At 41.0% G+C, this 20,856-nt stretch overlaps 1 protein-coding gene across 1 annotated transcript; it reads left to right on the forward strand.

Moving 5' to 3' along the window:
* Nucleotides 1-676: 676 nt before the first annotated feature.
* GPN1 (GPN-loop GTPase 1) lies at nt 677-16,689 on the forward strand. The gene is made up of 14 exons (XM_083376232.1): nt 677-840; nt 951-1,044; nt 1,835-1,874; nt 2,518-2,584; nt 3,523-3,560; nt 4,624-4,702; nt 4,798-4,892; nt 8,496-8,541; nt 11,227-11,373; nt 11,940-12,022; nt 13,136-13,175; nt 14,058-14,151; nt 15,504-15,623; nt 16,289-16,689. The coding sequence occupies exons 1-14, from the start codon at nt 742-744 to the stop codon at nt 16,372-16,374; spliced, it is 1,128 nt and encodes a 375-aa protein (XP_083232358.1). The 5' UTR covers nt 677-741; the 3' UTR covers nt 16,375-16,689.
* Nucleotides 16,690-20,856: the final 4,167 nt, after the last annotated feature.

Genomic DNA, 20,856 nt, shown 5'->3' on the forward strand with positions numbered 1-20,856 from the left:
CGATTGGTCCAGTCTAACTATCGCAGCTCTATGGTGAAAATGTTTGGTGGTTCAAAGTTCATCAGGAATACTGTGCAGGGGTGGGGAACCGAGGGCCCTATTACTTGTGGACTTCAACTCCCAGAATTCCTGAGCCAGCCACGCTGGCTCAAGAATTCTGGGAGTTGAAGTCCACAAGTCATAATAGGACCGTTGTTTTCCCCCACCCCTGCTTATAGAGAGAGAAAATGCGGAACGGCCGTTCTCTCCTCTTAGAGAAGAATGAGGCGGAGCAAGACTCAGGCCGCTGCCGATGTCAAGGTGGCCTTTTTGAAAAACATTCTCTAAGGCAGTGTTTCCCAACCTTAGGAACTTGAAGATGCGTGGACTTCAACTCCCAGAATTCCCCAGCCAGCATAGCTGGCTGGGGAATTCTGGGACTTGAAGTCCACGCATCTTCAAGTTCCTAAGGTTGGGAAACGCTGCTCTAAGGGACGATACGGAGGAGCAGAACAATATAGCGGTATTGTTCGGCAGCCTAATTTTGCTAGAGGAGAAACCTGGTCAATGGAGAGGAAAACTATTCGAATAGTTCCCATGGCTTCTCCAGCCCCACCAATGTTATGGAGCCGTTCTTCTTTTTTCCAACTTCTCATTATTATTTTTTTCGTATCTCTATGGTCAAAAGCTTGGTTTCCTTTCCATTTTTTAAAGCAAAGGAAAGCCCCGGAAGTCAAAGAAAGCGGATGAAACGGCGGCAAAATGGCAGCTGCCGGTGGAGCAGCAAGTTCTCCATCCGGAGCCCCGATATGCGTCCTGGTTCTGGGAATGGCTGGCTCTGGCAAGACGGCGCTGGTGCAGGTGCGGGCGGAGCGGGAAAGGGGATTGGCTCGGGGGAAAGAAGCCCTGAGAGGGCTGCTTGGTTCCCCTGCTCGCTTCATCTGAGCTGACCTACAGTTTGTTTTCCATAGAGACTTATTGCCTACCTGCATAGTAAGAATTCTCCTCCGTATGTCATCAATCTGGACCCCGCAGTTTACGAGCTGCCTTTCCAGGCCAATATCGGTGAGTACATAGGGTGGTCGTCAACATGCTTCGCCAACATTTTTGTCTTTCAGAAAAATAGAGTATTAATTAGTTTTGCTATAAAGCACAAATATGTAAACCTTGAGTTCAGAGTAGAATTAAGGACTGCAGATATCCAAGCAACTGCGCAGTGGGTGTAAGCTGCCACACGTTTAACCATGGCCACCCATATGGGCCTGGATGCTATTTCACCTTACCCTAGTTGTAGGTGCCATTGAATAGCATTCAGATGCTATTCCAGGTACCTTTACCACCGCCAACTGAATGGAGTTGCTGTAAGATGTGAGAAGGTGAATAGCTCTCCTTATGATTGCCAAGTATAATTGGAGCGGCTCGCTATTTGCAGTCTCATTCTGTATAGAACAAAGGAATAAATGGTAGATTTTATTTTGTTTTAAGGAATTGATTTAAGTTGAATTGGACCACATTAATATGAATGGATGACTAGACTTGATTAGACATGAATACATTAGTCTATAGTCCAAAATTTTAAATCTTTGCTGAAAGTTCCATAGGATGGATTGGAAATCTTGTGTGTTTGGATTACAATTTCCATGATTACCTGTTAGAGAGCCTTAGGGGAATATTAGAGCTGCGTTTAAGATGATGGAACAAGTATTGAGAAAGGAAAAACTGGGGGTGGTGGTGTTATATTTAAAGGTAAATCATGTTCTATTCGATATATTCAAAGAGAACAGTAAACCAACAATAAGATACATTTCTTTTAACTGTTTTGAATCAGGCTTTGTATAATTTTCCTTTTTTTAAGATATTCGGGACACAGTGAATTACAAAGAAGTCATGAAGCAGTATCCTTGCATTATTTTTTTCCAAATGGTACCATTATTGTTTTTTTATTTATCTGTGTGTATATTGTTGGAAGGGACGCGGTGGCTCAGTGGGTTAGGACGCTGAGCTTGTCGATCAGATGGTCGGCAGTTTGGCGGGTCGAATCCCGAGTGCCGCGTAACAGAGTGAGCGCCTGTTACTCGTCCCAGCTTCTGCCAACCTAGCAGTTTGAAAGCAAGTAAAAATGCAAGTAGAAAAATAGGGACCACTATGGTGGGAAGGTAACAGCGTTCCGTGCGCCTTTGGCGTCTAGTCATGCTGGCCACATGACCACAGAGATGTCCTCGGACAAGCGCTGGCTCTTCGGCTTTGAAATGGAGATGAGCACCGGCCCCTAGAGTCGGAAACGACTAGCACACATGTGCGGGGGAAACTTTACCTTTACCTTTTATATTGTTGGATGTATATGCTGTTCCATTCATGTCTGACTCTATATCCAAAACTTTGTTGGATGCATAAAAGTTTCTGAATAAGAAAGAGTGATGATGTTCTGCAGCTTGTTATTGAAATATAGCTTCCTATTCATCTCTTGTGGAATTGCTCTGGGGAATATTCTGACCCCAGTGATTTGGATTTATTCAACTTTTCCTGACCTAGCTCCAGATATTCACTGGGCCCAAATGGTGGCATTGTGACGTCCCTCAATCTCTTTGCTACAAGATTTGACCAGGTACGTGTTTACTTAACTGATTTTGCTGGTGTGCAGTATATCATATTGGTAAGCTGCTGAATATTCTTTTCTGAAAATTTCATTATTCTGGGCCATATATATATTGCTAAGCACATTGGTTTGTGCTTAAATTGTAAGCTGCCCTGAGTCTTCGGAGAAGGGCTGGATATAAATGGGATTAAAATAAAAAATAAAATAAAATATAGCAATAGCACTTAGACTTATAATATATACTGCCCCCAAAGAGTTTTATTGTACTCTCTAGGCGGTCAGCATATTGCCACCAACAGTCTGGGTCTTCATTTTACTGTCTTGGAACGCTGAGTCAACCTTGAGCCCTATCGGGATTGAACTCCTAGCTGTGGGCAGAGTTGGCCTGCAAAACTGCATTCTAACAACTGCACCAGCAATATATATACTGCTAAAATTCTTGTTCCCGTAACATTTAACTGGATGAAAATGTGCTTCATAGGACAACATTTGAACAACAATATCTTCAAATGTGCTAACTTATAATGTGTCCAAAATCTGGGACCAATTACTCCTATGGAATTGAAATTTGGAAAATTTTATAAAACATTTTATAATACAAAATGTCATAAGACATTAAGTCATTACATATTATGTCATAAAACATTTCCTATGCTGATGTTTGACTATTTTACACAGTTCAGCATGGACTATTTCCAAGCAGATAGATCTCTGAATCTATCCCAATACATTGAAGATATAGAGGAAACTGGTACGGAAATATCTCTGATGACCCAAGGGATTGTGAGTTGTCTAGTGAATGCTAAAGTTTGAAGAAGTGCCAATATAACTGTAAAGTTGAAGAATGTCACTACAGTAATTCTGTTATACTATGGACCTCTTGTTTTAGTAGCTCTTTTGCAAACTCCAGTTTTATTCCTGTATGCAAACTATATTTTCTCTTTAAGGTGATGAAGTTCATTGAAAAAAGACAGACTGCATCCCAGTGAGTGATAAATTTGATATTGGGAGGGAGGGGGTGGCTACCGCGAGGCTCCTGTTTTTAGAGGGATCATCCATGCACTGCTTATCCTAAACAGATCTGCCTTACATAGGAAAAGTTACCTTTGTTCTTTATAGATCTTGTTAACATTATCTTGCTGTTTAACTTGTGCAGCTCAGAAAATGATAAAATGAAAAAAATAAATTAGAGGAAATAATCAGGTAATATTGCTCAAAATCCTGGGTCTAAAATTAGAATACATACTCAAATACCCAGCATGTCAAAAGCTCAGATATATCAAAAGGACCCAGGGTTGTAAAACTAAGGGATGGTGATTTTAAAAATGGTGTTCAACATTATTTTAAAATGAGTTTCCAATACTAGAAAGCATGTGGCAAGTCCTCTTTGGGAAAGAAGCTGTCCAGTCATCAGTTATGATGACTTAACAAGTGGTGGGGTTCTCCAGCTTTTTTGGAAAGCTATGGATACATTTGAAATTATGAAAATTATTTTATGTTCAGTCACAAAATACTGAGAGTAGTCCCCCCCACACCTGTAAATGTTTGGTTTGGTTATTTTTTTGGTGACTTGGAATATTTTGAAATGAGTGCTCAGAGTCCTCTCAATTCCTGTTGTTAGCTGCGAAGTCGTGTTCAACCCATCGTGACCCCATGGACAACATTCCTCCAGGCCTTCCTGTCCTCAATTCCTAAATGAATAAAAAAAAGATTTAAAGAGGGTGGGAGTGGCATATGAAATATTTTAGAAATATTCCTTTGAGCAACTAATTACTCCATCTCTCCTAAAACTGTGGTCTTGGACTAAAATGTTCATTTACATTGATTTGATAAGGAAAATGGTTCACAAATTCATCCTTTGTTTTGAAACGAAAAAATAATTAAACCCGAACTTGGCTCTTGTCTCTGTGGGTAGTAGCTCTTGCTAGAATTTCTGAGACAGCAATGGACAAAGTACATACTACTGTTTAGCTCCAGTGTGTGCAATCTCTAATAAAATGTCTTCTGTATATTCTGAGTGTGTGAAAGCATTTTTTTTTCTCTTGCAGGTATGTCTTAATAGATACACCTGGGCAGATTGAAGTGTTTACTTGGTCTGCCTCTGGTACTATCATCACAGAAGCCCTGGTTAGTGACTTCTACTTATCTGATGTTGGGAGTTAATTAAGGATGGGGAAAACATGCTATGCTTTGTAAACAGTAATCCCGCTATATCTGTTTAGGCTTCTTGTTTTCCATCGGTGGTGGTTTATGTGATGGACACATCTCGCAGCACTAATCCTGTCACCTTCATGTCTAACATGCTGTATGCCTGCAGGTAGGAAGCACTTTTCCACAATTCCTCTTTTTTTGTGTGGATAAAGGTCTGGTGTTTTTTTTAAATTCTAATGCAATTCTTATTCCCCCCAGACTTTCTTTTTATATAGATATTTTATTAGTTTTTAACTATAACAAGCTCCAGTGCCTGGTGTGCAGCGTGTTGTCTTGGTTTATATTTTAAGAAGAAAAAAGGACAATAATAATTAATTAACAATCAATAATAATTAAATTTGATAATTCCATAATTAATAAATTAATGATACATTTCTTTGATCTTCCCTTCTCCCGTTTGTATTCTCCTTCAACCTTAGCCAAAATATAATTCTTAATATTTTCAATATATAAATGATTTAGATATAGGCATTTTTTATATTTATACAAATAATTATATATATATATTGCTTTTTTTAGCTTATATTATTCTCATAACAATCATCTCACTAGTTCAGCATAGATCCTATTTTTATAATTTTTGTTCGCTTAAATTTCCTTATATTCAATCCAATTCTTATCAGTCATACTGTAATTTCTTCATATTAGTCATCTAACTATCCAAATTTTCCCATTTAGGTACATCCTCCCATTATTTTATATCATGCATTATAAAAAATACTATTTATCTATCTTATAATATCTAGATATAACATCCTTTTTAATCAGTTTATATTTCATTTATATATTAATAAAAGTTGCATCAAGCTACTATTTTAACATTTCATATATTATAAAACATACTATATTACTTAAATCTCTTATCCTTTTTGTTATAAGGCCCCTTTGTGTTCAAAATTCTTTGTTCTTTTAGCCATATTCAAACAAATGTTTATTCACGTAATAGTCCATCTGGTAGGGGGAGTCAAATACCTTGTATCTGTCTCTGTCTTCTTCTTTTGCCGAGTAATTTTCCAAGTTGATGTAATCCGCTTACCCAGCAGTTCCTGTATTTTTACAAATGATGTTGGGAATACAAAAGATGAAATAAGTAAGATAAATACTTTCTGTCTCCCAAACTTTGATGGTTCTCCTGATAATTCCATTTTTCTTGTTGTATCAGAACCTTAAAGATTTTTTCCTGTTTATGTCAAATTGTAATTCTTTTCCTCTGTTGTTTCATCAATTTGATCATACTGTTCTAATTTGTTGTCTGCCATCTAATTTATTTGTGCCTTTGTTGTTATTTCCTGGGTGTTTTTTAATTGTAAATTTAGATTGGAAATATGCTTATTTAAATCATCAAAGTTGTTTCAGATTTCTCATGGTTTGAGTCTATTGTCATTTGTATTTGTCCTAACATTACATATATTTCCTCCTGGAAAGTATTTAGCTTGGAAGCATTGCTTCTGGAGGCCCTTGATTTTCCAGGCTACGTCCTTCAGGAGAAAATATTGAATGTGGCATTCTGTCATTTTTTGATACGTATGTGATATCCATGTTGTCTCCCCCCTTCAAATAATCTTTCGTCAATGTTTTAATTCAAAAGTCAATTTATCAGTCAGTCAAAATTACAGTTCAGTAGGTTAAGCCACTTTAAATCCTTCCTACAAATTCTCCTCTAAAGGATTAGCCAAAAAGCCAAGGTTTTTCTTTTCCATAAACAGTTCTTAGATTTAAGCAACAGTCCAGGTGTTTTTGTTTTGTTTTGTTTTGTTTTGTTTTTCTTTCAAACCCTTTTTAATGTTATATCTGGCTCTTCCTTTGTTCCCAGCTGTCTTCAAGGTTATTTGCAATTCAAAGGAACAACTTTTTCTTTGTTTCTAGGCATTCTGCCAATTTCTGAGTCCTTGTTAGTGTTCTATTCTCTTGAGTCTCCACTAGATGTCAGCAGTTATTTCTTTTTTTCAGTTTTTCTTTCAGTCAAAAAGTTATTTTTGTTATATATTTTTATAATTCCATCAAAAAAAATTTTTTTAGGGTATAAGCTTGACAGTTTTTTTAGTTCCTAAATTTGTCCAGACTGAAGTATTTTAAATCAAATTTTAATATATCTCTTCCCACCTTTAATATTAATTCACCGCTTCCATCTGTAAGGAAATGGGGATATAGTCCCCTCCCTTCACTTCTGGAGGTTTTCTTGCTTTGGGGATCTTTTCAAGATTTAGATAGTAGATACAAGAAAGATCAGTATTCTCACCAATTCCAAGCATGCTATTCACCGATGTTTAGGTTCCTGCTCTGGGACTTCGGCTGCAAGCAGTTTGGGCTAGACGCTGATCTCATGCTAGGCTTTCTCCTGTTGGGTTCAGAGGGCTTTCCCCGGATCAAACGAAGCGATTGCCATCACTTCATGATTAACGGGGCACCCCTCCTTCACAGTCACCTCTCCCGGGCAACTTTGGACCCATCTAGGGTCCTCCAAGCAGGAAGAAACTAGCCATGGGGAGCAGATGTCTGCTTTTGCGCGGCCGTGCACAGCGGGCACAAAACCGGAAGTCCTCCCCCCCTCAGACTCTTTATTTACATGCACCAACTGCTTTCCCAGCACAAATGTTCACTTTATTTAATTGGTTTCTATCTGGTTTCCTAAGCAAAAATGTAAATCACCTTACAACAGATGATTTAGAAAAGTATATTATAAATTTAAAAGCCAGGGAAAATCCAAGCACCCACGCCAGGAAAGCCGACTTAAAAGAAGTGGTGCTCAGAGTGTGTGCTGTCCCCAAAAGCTGCTTCTTCTGGTCTTGCAGAAGAATCTGCCAGAGAAAATTGTAGGTTGGGTTGTATGGGAAAGAATAATCTTTAAGATAATTATAGCGCCCTTCACAACACAGAGCCGAGTTAACATAAGTGTGTTAAATTGTACTTTAGAACAGAATGCAGTGGAGTATTATAGCACAATTTGTTATCTTTAAAATATTAATAATTCTCACAAGTGATGCTTTAGTGAAAGCCATTGTGTATTGAGCAAATTCCTGTGTTCTGATTAGCAACTTCAATTGTTAGTTCATCTGCCATTTTTTAATTTGTGCCATACACATGAAACCAAAAGCAGTATTCATTTGGCTAGGATTTACCAAGATGAAAACTTATGAAGTTCATCAAAGTTACTGTATCATATACCTTCAGGGCACATAACTAGTTACCATTAGTTTGCCAGATACTACAACCACCATTCTCTAGTCTCAAGGATTAAAAGGCAGAATTGTGGAATTTTAACAATTGCATGCCTTTGATTAAGGAGGGAACAACAATTTTGTAAAAGACTGGAAACCCTTTATAAACTTTTTGCTGTAAATGGACAAAAATGATGATTTGGGGATTAACTGATTAAAAAGGATTCTTTATGAGAGGAAGGATATTGTGGTATATAATTTGGAGATGGCAATTATTATGGCTGTATTGCAGTTACTTCCTTAGATATCTTTCCTTTGTCTTTTGCTGTCTATAACCTTTTTATTTCATATCATTTTTCCTGTTTTGCTTATGTTTCTGTAGTTTTGAATTTTGTATAAAGTTCTTTTTCAGTAAAATATTAAAACAACAAACTGTTTCCTATTACTCGAGCAGGAGGCTGGACTAGAAGACCTCAAAGGTCCCTTCCAGCTCTATTCTTTTCATATCTGGGTCACCTTTTTATCTCTGATCATCCACTCTTTTTTTCCAGCATCCTATACAAAACAAAGCTCCCATTTATAGTGGTCATGAATAAGGTGAGTGGGGTGTTCCAGAGTCCATATTGCATGCTAGATGTTAATGAGATTATCTCTTAATATTAAACCAACACTGTCTTTCTACCATACCTTCTTGTTTCTCTTTTTTTAAAAAAGTGAAGGCTATCTATTCAAATTCAACGCCTGATGAGGATGTGGAGATGTCTATATAATTTTAGCAGCTTAATAGATGTACTATTGCCTTGTTCCAGAATTTTTTTGGGGGGGGGGGCGGGAGAGAGAGAGAGAAATTTCACTTCCCATTTTAAATGCAGCTGTGGGATTCCCAGGTTTGTCTCCCATTGAAATATTAACCAGACTTAGTCCTATTTAACTTTTTTGAGATCAGTTAAGTTCAGTTAAGATGCTGTCACTTGCTGTGACATTTCTCTTAAAAGAAACAACAAAAATGTAAGGTAAGTTGTGATATCCAACTTATATTTAGGGTATTACCTATTGTTGTTGTGGTTACTCATGTTTTCCATTATCTCCCAAGAAAAAGAAAACGGTTTTGAAGAAAAAATACACAGTGGTCATTAAGTGGCAAACACGTCAGTGTCAGTAAATACAAAATGAGACGTAGGGCAAAGTAATCTTAATGGATTATATCATTGGAATCTCATTGATGTTGAGTAATCAGGACAGTCACCTTGAGATTGTTTTAGATATCTTTATGAAATGTCAGCAATGTATAAATACTGCGAAAAGGCCAGGTTCCAACATTTGAGGAGGGACAGAGAATTTAAACTATCAATAGCACAATGTTGTTAGATCAGGGCTTTTCAACCAGTGGTACGGGTACCACCTGTGGTACATTGGCACCTGGCAGGTGGTACGCGACCATCCTAGAAAAGTGGTAGCAGGGGAGGGGAATGAGCTGAACTGGTGGCAGCACCACACAAGCCTGAGGGAGAGACAGCTGGAGCTGCAGGGCTGTCAGGGCTCAGTGCAAGCACCAGGATCAGCGCCAGGCTCCAGCTGGAGCTCAGCACAGATCCTGGCACTTCTGCTGAGCCCAGAAGAAGCACCGATCAGCTGGAATGTTACAGCATCTCCAGGGTCTTGTGATTTACATTCAGATGCTTGGCAACTGATTCATATTTATGATGGTGACAGTGTCCCAGGGTCATGTGAAGTGACCAAAACCTGCTGCAACCACCCAGCAGATGGGGGGAATAAAAACGAAACACCCCTCACCTCACCCCCCCTCAACAGAAATGCTCACAACAATGAAAACCTCAGACAGGAGGAAGAGCACCGCCAGGCGGGCAGGCAGGTGTTTTGCTTGGCTGTGGCTTGGTGGGCACTTTTTTCAGTGCCATTGTAACTTCGAATAGTCACAAAGTGAACTGTTGTAAGTCGAGGGTTACCTGTACTTCATCACTTTTTTCCTTTTTTTTTTGGTCATCAAGTTTTTGACACCTTGCTAGGCGACTGGTGGTACTCAGATGTTGCCATATCCTAAAAGTGGTACAATGGGTGAAAAAGTTGAAAAGCCCTGTGTTAGATAACTGTTGCTGTAAACACATTTGAGGGACCGTCTCATCCCAGTGGGATTGACCCGCCACACCCGTCCTGGCAGAGAAGGCTTTCTGCGGTCCCCATCGGCCAGGGTATTCCTGCAGGCAGGGTCTAGGAGTGGGGCCTTCTCTCCCATTGCTCCTGCCCTTTGGAACATCTTGCTCTCCTGGAATGAGCTTCAGTCCTGACACAAGAGTTTAAAGAGCTGGCTCTGCCAGTTGGCTTGGGGCCCCAGCGGGGGAGCGGGACTTCACATTGGGGAGTGGTTGACAGATTAAATTTAGAGAATCATCTCCCTCCCCCCCCCCCCCCCGCTCGTCCTACTTTCTCCCTCCCCATCTTTTAGTTAGGGTTGAGTATTTGTATTTTTATACTATTTTGTTTTTATTGTGTATAGATTTTATATAATTTTATCCTTTTAATATTGTAAACCGCCCAGAGTTAACCTGTGGTAAGATGGGCAGCCAGTGAATTTAATTAATAAATTAAAATTTGAAATGCTGTACTCAATCAATCCATCTCACAAAGAATATTGAAGATCTGAAAAAGGGTTGAGAATGATACTAAAATGATCAAGAATCTGAAAAACCCAGGTTCAGATATGACTAGGGTCCTGAAAGCTTGCTGAGTCACTGTCTTAATATTTCATTAAAATCTGAGATTCTCAACCATTAATCTTAAATGCTGTCCTTTGGAGCACAGAGAATAAATTTTCCAATGTCAACTCTTCCAGTGGTTTAATTTTGCTTCTCCTGATCGTGATGAATAACCTTATCTTTTTACCATTATTTGCAAAAGTGAACTTTGAGACTTCCAAGTATCTTCTTTATGCTCCTCAGAACAGGCTTCAGTTTGTTTGTTTCCTTCTTGAAAGATGAAGTTTTGAATTGATCACAATAGTTCATAGATGGCCTATTGGGTTTTGATAATACTGTAGTCTTTAATTTCTTACCATGGCTTTTCTGTGCAAATGAAATGAAGAGCAGTCAGTCTGTTTTCCCTACCACTTCTAGAGAACCAGCAATTATTAGGAGGCCATTGGTCCTCATTCCTGGGCCAGTAGCTAACAAAGTATAATGGCTAAGATTCTGGCAAGACTTCTTTGGCAGAAGCTGTTACTATGTTTTCCTTAAATGTACACCTTATTTTTATTTTTCAACTCAGACAGACATCATTGACCATAGTTTTGCACTTGAATGGATGCAGGACTTTGAAGCTTTTCAAGATGCCCTCAGTCAGGAAACCAGCTATGCCAGTAATTTAACTCGCTCTATGAGTCTTGTCTTAGATGAGTTTTACAACTCACTTCAGGTGGGTGCTCTCTTTTGTACTGCAAACGGTGCCATATGTTATGTATGTAGGTGGGTTTGTTAAAAATGTTGATGTCATGGTTCCAATTAATGAGACAGATCAAAGAACACTGCATGATTGTTTATTCCCAAAAAGTCTATAATAATGAGAACGGAGCATCGGCACTCATGGATGGATGCCAGAATCTGAATTCTCCTCCCCTTAACCCATCATATCATACAGAATCTCCCTCCCTTAATTACGCGTCATAAATCACATTCACCAATTAGTTTAGCACACGAAGTTTCATTTCCCTTCTAAAGCAGCTCTTATCTTCTCAAAACATCTGGGTTGAATTCCTCCCACGCTTTAGTTATTCAAAGCCAAACAATTAAAGCAAAAGGCTGCCTCTTACATTGTCAGTGCAAAAACATGTTAATGTTTGCAGCATTGACAGTTATTGAGTAATGCAGTTTTTGGTGCTGAATGGGAAGAGATAGGTTGAAGTTAAGTCTCAAGCAAGACATTTATTCATTTAAACCCACATTTCTAAAGGCATCCAGTTTATCAGTAACTTTCTCTTGCAGGTTGTGGGTGTTTCTGCTGTTCAAGGAACAGGGATGGATGAATTTTTTGAACATTTGTCCAAAGCTGTTGATGAATATGAAAGGTGAGTTCTTCAGGAAAGGAAGGACTATAGCAAGGGCAACATGGTATGCCTGTGCTTTATCTTTAGGGATAACTAAATTTCGGGACTTACTGAATTTGAGTTTCTAAGATACTTTTTTAAAAGGCAACTGGATTTTCTTGTTTTTCTTTGAAGACATTTCACTTCTCATCCAAGAAGCTTCATTGGTTCTGGCAGGATGGTGGAGGGGATGGAAGTATTAGCTTTGACAGAATTGGGTGGGGGGAGAGAAATGGAAGGATCATTAGCAGTCTCCGAAAACCATTGAAGCCACTTGAGAGATTATCTGTGCCCTCAGGTCACCTGAATCAAAGTGTAAATGGGAATTTGCACTCAGCCAACCTTAACTGAATTTGAGGTTGCCTAGAAACTAGAGAGAGCCAGTTTGGTATATTGAGTAAGGCACCAGGCTAGAAACAGGTGGAGTTCTAGTTCTATCTTAAGCACAGAGGCATCTGGACGACCTTAGGCCAGTCAAACTTTGTCAGCCATAGTAAGGAGGCAATGGCAAACCATTTCCAAAAACCCTTGCCAAGAAAACTGCAGGGACTAGTCCGGGCAGTCAGCAGAAGTCATACTGGCTCAAAGGCGCAAAAATAAAATGAGAGTTTAGGCAAATAATGCTTCCAGTTAGGTTTATTTGTACCCTATGGATACACTAGATTTCACAACACCCTTCAAAAATCAATTATTTTCTGTTTGTATTAGACACCTCAACTGTTAAGCAATTCCATATCAGATATTTTGATGCATTGTAAAGTTAATGGGTTTTCTTGGAGCACCACCAGGTACTTCATTCTTGGTGCAGATATTAGGCTTATAGGAAGAATTTCCTCTCTTTCTATAGCAGTAAATAAAATGGTGAGTACGCACACTGATTACTTGTAACGGTGATGTCCGTTCAGTACTGCTGACCGTGTGAGAAGAACTTTATTATATGAAATGGTTTCTAATAGATTGTAAGCTGTCTGGAGTTGCCACCAGGCAAGATGGGTGGCATATAAGTTTAACAAGTAACTAAATTGTTGTCCGTTAGGATACATGTCAGTAGTGCTCAGGAGTAAATACATGAAGCCCCCTTTTTTCTTCTTCCAGAGAATATCGACCAGAATATGAGCGCCTAAGAAAGAAATTGGTAAGTGCATGAATATACTTTGTTGCTCTGGGCTGTATTGCTATAAGCCCCTCCCAACCCCAATTGTGTCTGAATACTTGTTGCTGTGTTGTTTGCTGGATGTTGGAAAGCAACCGTCCCAGGCGGAAGGAGAGCTGAAGCAGGGAATTAACTTGGATTTCCTATATAAACATAAGAGGTTTGATCCTCCCTCCAAACACCTTTGAGCTTTGCCTGGTCTTTCCCAGACAAAAGCTGCCAGTCTGGGAAGATTCTGTATGATAGGCAGAGAATCATTGAGTAGCTAGTTTGAACTCTAGATGGGTCTGGTTGTTCATATCTGACATTGGAGTTCTAAAAGGTATTTCTTCAGATGTAAATACTAATTCACCTATAAGCTGATAAAAGAAGTGTGGGAAAAGGAAATCAAGCAGGAAATCCTAGGGCTATGGTGAAGAGATCAAAATCCCTGAGGGTATAAGCCAGGGGTAGGCAACCTTGGATCTTTTATGACTCGTGGACTTCAACTCCCAGAATTCCTGAGCCAGCCATGGGGTAGCCAGGGTAGCCTACCCCTGGTATAGGCCCAAGAGCCTTTCTTTTTCCATTGTTAAATGAATTCAAAGCAGTGATGAAGGTTAATGTACAATTATGGAAGAATCTAGAAGTCTTTTCTATGAATAATAAAAAGATACTGGTAACACATTACTTACTTATTCATGACATGCTAAATAAACCATGATGGCTGGCTCTAAACATTTTAAAGCACAGTTCGTTTAACATGGATTTATAAAACCTAATTAGCTAAGTATGAAAAATAAGTTCCAATGTGAGAGCAAATTGAGATACAAACACACAGGGAAAAAAACATACGTTATTGAAATACTCTCTCTTCATTTACAGGAAACAGCTCAGAAGCAGCAGCAGGAAGAACAGTTGAAAAATTTGCGGAGAGATATGGGGCCTGTGGCTATGGAGAACAGCCCAGCAGTTTCAGGTACATGAGAAACTACAGAGACGTCCCTGCAAAGTATTTGTAAGCTTCAGCCGGTACAGAATACAGTGGTATGGGCAGTTATGTGCACTTCTAAAACAGCATGTTACACCATTACTATATTAGCTGCATTGGCTGCCAGTTTGCTTCCAGGTCCAATTCAAGATGCCGCTTTTAACTTTTCATGGCATGGGATCAGGCTTTCTGAAGGACTGCCTCTACCTGGTTATATCAGCCCCCCCTTCCCCCCTAGCAGATCTAGCAGAGAGGGCATGTTGTGGGTCCCATTAGCTAGGATCCCACTACATCTCTGCCATGGTGGCTGCCTTGTGGAACATCCTTCCCTCAAAATTAGATTAATTCCATCCCTTCTGATAGGCCTCAAGAGCTCATTATGTTATCAGGCCTGGGGCTCCCAAAGTACAGGACACTTGCTGACATGGCTCAAATGTTGTGGTAGGCATTTTTGTCCCTCTCATCACCTAGGGTTTGTATCTTATTTTTTTATTATATTTATCAGCATGGATTCTTATGTCTGTAATTTTTTACATTTATTTTGTTGTGCTGTTCAGAATCACTTTTGGCGAGATGGGCAACTATATAACTTTGATTGATAAATAAGCTAACAAGCCATCAAGCAATATTTAGAAGTATGTTCAGGTTCATAAGGTAAAGGTAAAGGTTCCCCCGCACGTGCGTGCTAGTCGTTTCCAACTCTAGGGGGCGGTGCTCATCTCCGTTTCAAAGCCGAAGAGCCAGCGCTTGTCTCCGTGGTCATGTGGCCGGCATGACTAGACGCCAAAGGCGCACGGAACGCTGTTACCTTCCCACCGTAGTGGTCCCTATTTTTCTACTTGCATTTTTTACGTGCTTTCAAACTGCTAGGTTGGCAGAAGCTGGGACGAGTAACAGGCGCTCACTCTGTTACGTGGCACTTGGGATTCGACCCGCCAAACTGCTGACCTGATCGACAAGCTCAGCGTCCTAACCCGCTGAGCCACCGTGTCCCTTTTATCTGCTCCATTAAATATTTGAGGGGTATAGTTGGGTTTCACAGAGAAGAACAGAAGAAAAGGAAGGGCTGCTGATGGGATCTGTATACACTGGTTTACCTAAGGGATATGGCACTTCATCTGGCAAGGTATTATGTTATAGTGATAGGACTAAGCAACTATTGTTGCTGCCTTGCTAAATTTCTAAAGCTGCCCAGAGCCCTCATTTAGGCATCACGTACACACACCCTCTTCTGACCTTGTAGAGTTTGAGACCTGGCGTGGAACTCCTGGACAAGGTGGTCATCCTCCTGTACAGGAAGAAATCCAAAAATTGCTTTTTGGTTTGGTTTTGGTCCAAAGGTTCAGTGGCAGAATCTTCATTAGGCCCATCAGAACTGATTTTGACACGAGGAACTCTGGATCCAGAAGAGGAGGAAGAAGAGGCCCAAGACAGTGATACTGATGACATTGATCATAAAGGTAATTAAAGCTCTGAAGAAATTGGAGGAATTAAAAATTGCAAGAGAAAAGCTAAGAGGGAGGGTGGCAGCATTTTCCCATCAGTTGCCTTACATAGAATTCCTAACAATAAAGTCATTATCTTTAAAGCCCCTTATGGCACGGGTCCAGGGTATCTGGGGTTGCGCCGCTTGTTTTGGTAAAGGGCCTACTTTGGATCCCATCGGCCAAAATGTTTGGCTGGTGGAGTCCAGCTGAAGAGCCTTTTCTGCTGTGGTCCCTGCTCTCTGGAATATTCTCCTGTCACGGGTGAGATCCACCTCCAAACTCCTGCCCTTTCAAAAGATCCTAAAAGCTTGGCTCTACTGCTTGGCCGGGGGGCCAGAGAGGGACCCACTACATTGGGGGTGGCTGATGGGATAGAGACGATTCTCTGCACAGGCTGCTCATCATCTTGGTTTTTAATTTGTAACTTTTTAATTGGGTTTTTTGTGCCCTTTTTATCTTTTATTATATTGTAAGCTGCCCAGAGTTACTGTATTAGAGAGATGGGTTGCATAGAAATGCAATACACGTGTGCGCGCGCACACACACAGAGAGAGAGGGTTTCTACTAGGGCATTTTGGGTCCTGAGGCATTAGTGAGACTCACTTTGTTAACACACCTCTTCATTTATTCTACTATAGTGACAGAGGAAAGCCGTGAAGAACCTGCCTTCCAAAACTTCTTGCAAGAAGCCAAGCTGCACTATTCGACCAGAAACAACCAGTAGAAGAGAACAAGGACCGTTTCATGGCTGGACGCAGTAGCTGAAGAACACAGAGCTGTGAAACAGGCCCACTCTTGGCCATCTGTGGCAGCCGTTCTGCTCCCCTCGACTCAAGGCTACTGAGTTCCTTCTGTGGCAACTTTTTTCAGTGGGAGACTGAAGCAGAACGTTTGCCAGAACCGGATGGTCATTTTCACAGATGACACATAATCGCTTGTTGGCAAAAGCATATGACTGAGAGATCTTGTCTCTGTTGTGAATTTTACCTATAGTGTATGTTTCTGTTTTGTAAATTATTAGCAAATATCTATTCTGCTACATCGTCTTAGTGGCTGACCTTTTCTTCTAGCTTAATGATTGGCACTTTACTTTTCTCCCACCTGTATATTCTGGAATAAGAGAAGGCACAACTGGCATGGGAGTTCAGAGACATAAAGAACATGATATGAGATGAGGCGTCATTTTGCTAAGCATTTTGAGGATGCCTTCACCTAAAAAAAAAAAGCAACACAAAATTGCTGGAAAATTACTGCTGGTCATATGGGTGCCTGTACATCCTCATCCATGCACATGGAGATGCAGAGTTCTTCCTAAAACTACTGTGAATGCAAACATGAAATACTTCTGCTGGATTCTGTTAAAAGGAGGATGGAGGGGTGTGTGTTATCTCTTCACAGAAAAGACCGGAGTGTCTACGGGTAGTCCTTGACTTATGACCACAGCGGAGTCTCAAATTTTTGTTGCTAAGCAAGACAGTTATGTGAATTTTCCCCATTTTATGACCTTTCTTTCCACGGTTATTAAGTGAATCATTGTAGTTGTTAAATTAGTAACACAGTTGTTAACTGAATTTGGCTTCCCCATTGACACTGCTTCTCAGAAGGTCACAAAAGGTGATCACATGACACTGGGACATTGCAGCTGTCATGAGTCAGTTGCCAAGCATCTAAATTTTGATGATGTCACCATGGAGATGCTGCAATGGTCGTAAGTGAAAAACGGTCATAAGTCACATTTTTCAGTGATGTAACTTTGAAAGGTCACGAAATGAACGGTTACTGCCTATATTAGGTTTGAGTTATGACAACATTTACTGGGGGGAGAAAGGTGTACTGTATACATCAGTGTGCTTCTACCAGTGGTGGGATTCAGCCAGTTTGCACCAGTTCAGCAGAACCAGTAGCTTATTTTTTGTTGCGCAGGCCCAGAACGGACTTTTGGAAGCGGCATCCACACAGACAACCAATTGTTCACATATTTGAATCTCACCACTGGCTTCTACCCCTTTGTAATATGGAAGTGAGAGTTTGATACAAAGGAAAGTGGATTGCAGTGGGAATGGACTATTTAAATCCATTGATAATGCCAAAAGAAATAGGCTCAGAACTAAATGGTGCTGAATGAATTCAATGCAATTATTTAGGCAAAAATGAATGGAGCAAATATATGAAGTAAGAGCAAAATAGAGAAGAAGTTTGAGAAAGTGGTGATGTTTTATAACATCTTCAAAAACAGGCAAAAAGTTTTAAGTAGAAAAGGCAATTCATAAAGCAGGGCACTTAAGTTGGTAATAAATATTTGCAAAGAGAAAGGTACAGAGCACTATATTAAATGATAGCTCTCCATATAAATTAGATTTAGTGAAATATATTTTATGCCTGTTTAGCTTTTTTTGCCTTAATTTTTTTTGCAAGATTGTTCCTTTTCTTACTGTCTTTTCATATGTACGTTGTCTCCTAAAGGGTCTCTGCTGCTTAGATGAAGGAAAAAATGCTTCTTTTTCTCTTGCTCCCTCCTTTTGCAAGTGGAGGGAGTTCCTATTGCAGTGGTGCTTCCTGAACAACAGTGGCAAAGCTTTGTAACTTCTCAGTGAAATGCACACTGGAAATTAAAATAAGGCTGTAGTTTAAGTATTCCTAAACATGCTAGTTGAAACAGAGGGGACAAAAGCTGCTCACCTGCCCTCAGCACAAATTTTGGGGAGGGCAGTTTCAGGTTTGTTGCTGCAGGCTTCCCTGAGAATGACCACCGTCTTCGGATGCCAAGCACTCCTCTTTAGAGTCTCTAGCTCCACAAGCAACTACCCCACTGCACACAACTTATGTCCAGGCCCTCTTCAGAAGGGTCAGGACACACTGCAGCACCTCAACACTAAGAAAAGTGGAAGAGAAACAGCTGCTTGATGGCTTTCTCAGCTATCACAAAAACTTTGTATTCCAACACACAGCATCCAAACCACAACATACCACCTAGCCAACCACCACGCAAAAACTAATCCTACCAGACACAAAAGGGGTATTGGAAATGATAGCCAGAATTCTCCAACCTCTAGGAATAGGAATAGCCCACAAACCCATACCCACATCCCACCAGGAATTATCCAGAAACAAAGACAAGATATAGAATGATGAAAGAAACTAATCTACAAAATCAACTGTAAGCATTGGGATCAATTCTGTGTGGGACAAATATGTCAATTAAACAGGATTCATGAACACCAGCTGGCAGTCAAACACCACAATCCCAAATCCTTAATCTCTACCCACACCGACACCAAACAGCACCAGTTTGACTGGAACACAGAAATCATTGACTACCCGACCACTGCGGAGTTCATCAAAGCCTGGCATTCCACAAGCAATTCCTTCAACAGACACACTGACCTACAACCAGCCTATGAACCCATACAGCCAACCAGAGACAACATTGACCCTCAACCAACCCATGCAAGCCTCTCCCCACATCACTTCACTCTCCCTATGACCCTCACCTGATGTAACCTCCCCATCACAAAACCCATCACAAGCTCCCACCGATGACTCACAACTGACCCCTCACAAGAGCTACTGATCATACAAAGCCCTTACAAACAGAAGAAAGCTGACATTCCCTAAACTCCAGTGAAAACACTACCTAGCTTGGTAAGAAACATTCGGAAACCAATCCACAAGCTCGGGAAAACGAACCTTCACCCTCATCTTGAGACTCTGCTTGCTCCTGGGAGAAGTGGGGATCCAGATGACTTTGCAGATGACAGAAGAACAGCTGGTTCTCAGTAGTGCCACTTGTCTCCTGTAGTCTACCTCCTTGTGATCCAGAAACGTTCCCTCTGGACCACACTGCGGTTTAGAGCCACTGAGGAGATGCTGATGTGGAGAAGGTAAGCCTTAAGAGCTATACTGTTGACTGCCTCCTACCTCAGCAAGAGGAACTCCTGGAGACCCTAAAGAGAGAGGAGCGAAACCCAAAGGACCAGGAGGCCAGCAGCCCAGAGGACCGTTTCTCGCCCCTGCAGCCTAGAGACCTTCCCGAGTCTGAGTAACGGGGTGACTTTCCACCCGAGTAACCTGGTGGGAGTATTTGTCTGGGCCCCGAGGGAAGGACCCCTCTCTTCGCCGTCTCCACTGGGCTGACGGCCTCTCTCCCGTCTCCGAATTAGAAGCGTGGGGCGCGGTTATCCGGCTGCCGGTCGCCCGGTTAGGGCTTTCCTGAGCTGGAGACCAGAGATGGTTCCTGAGGGAGACGAGCTGTAAGAGTGCTGGGATGGGACTGGAAGCTTCTGCAACGAGCCCTACCTCTGCTGCATCCCAGCAAGGCCAGGCTGCGTCTCCTATTCCTTCCCCGACTCCTTGTCCGCCCGGTGCAGGGGCTCCTCAGAGAGAAAACCTCCCGGCCGCCGCCCCCCCGTCACTCCCCCCCCCATCCTTCTGGGTCGGGACTTGCCGAGAGCAAGGAAAATAAGGTGCGGGGGGGGAGGGGGAGCAGAGGCGATCCCCAGCACAGTCCACAGTTGCAGCGCAAGGCGGTCCCTTCGAGCTTTAGCATCCCTCCCAAAAGGGCACTTGCTGTTTCCATCTCACCATCCAGAGGCCTCACATCGGATCCTAGCTTCAGCTTCGCGCCCCTTAGCCCGCCATCCCTCCATTAGGATCTCTCCTCTTATTTCAGGTCTTTTCTTGCTCAAAATCCTTTCGGGGAGGGAAGGGGTGGAGCGGGAATGTCAAACGTATTTTGGGGCATTGTGATACATTATGGCTACCAGACAATCTCACAGGGTTGTTAACATTCTACAAAAAAAGAAAAAAGAAAAAAAAAGCAAACGAATCACCCCACCTCCAAAGATAAGATTGATTTTTTGCAAAAGCGGTATTGAATATTTCTGAACCATGAGTGGTTTCACACAACACTGCAAGCCCCAACTCCTGTTTTAACAACATTGTTGTGTTCACACAGCATGTTATTTCCACTCTATAGCCTTTATTTATATATTTATTTGACAGTAATTTATAGCTAGCCCTGAACCAAATAGACCTGCTACAGTTTAATAGATGACCTGATTTATACAATACACTAAGAAAGTAGTGGGGTTTTGTTAAAGTGAAACACAAACCCACAATTTAGTTTAGTGTGTTTTGTGTAAACTCTTGGTCATTATGTGTTTCTGATTACTCCATGTCAGATAGGAGCTATGAATAAGAACAAACA

Source organism: Vipera ursinii (genome assembly GCF_947247035.1).
Source record: "Vipera ursinii genome assembly, chromosome: 1".
Taxonomy (NCBI): Eukaryota; Metazoa; Chordata; class Lepidosauria; order Squamata; family Viperidae; genus Vipera; species Vipera ursinii.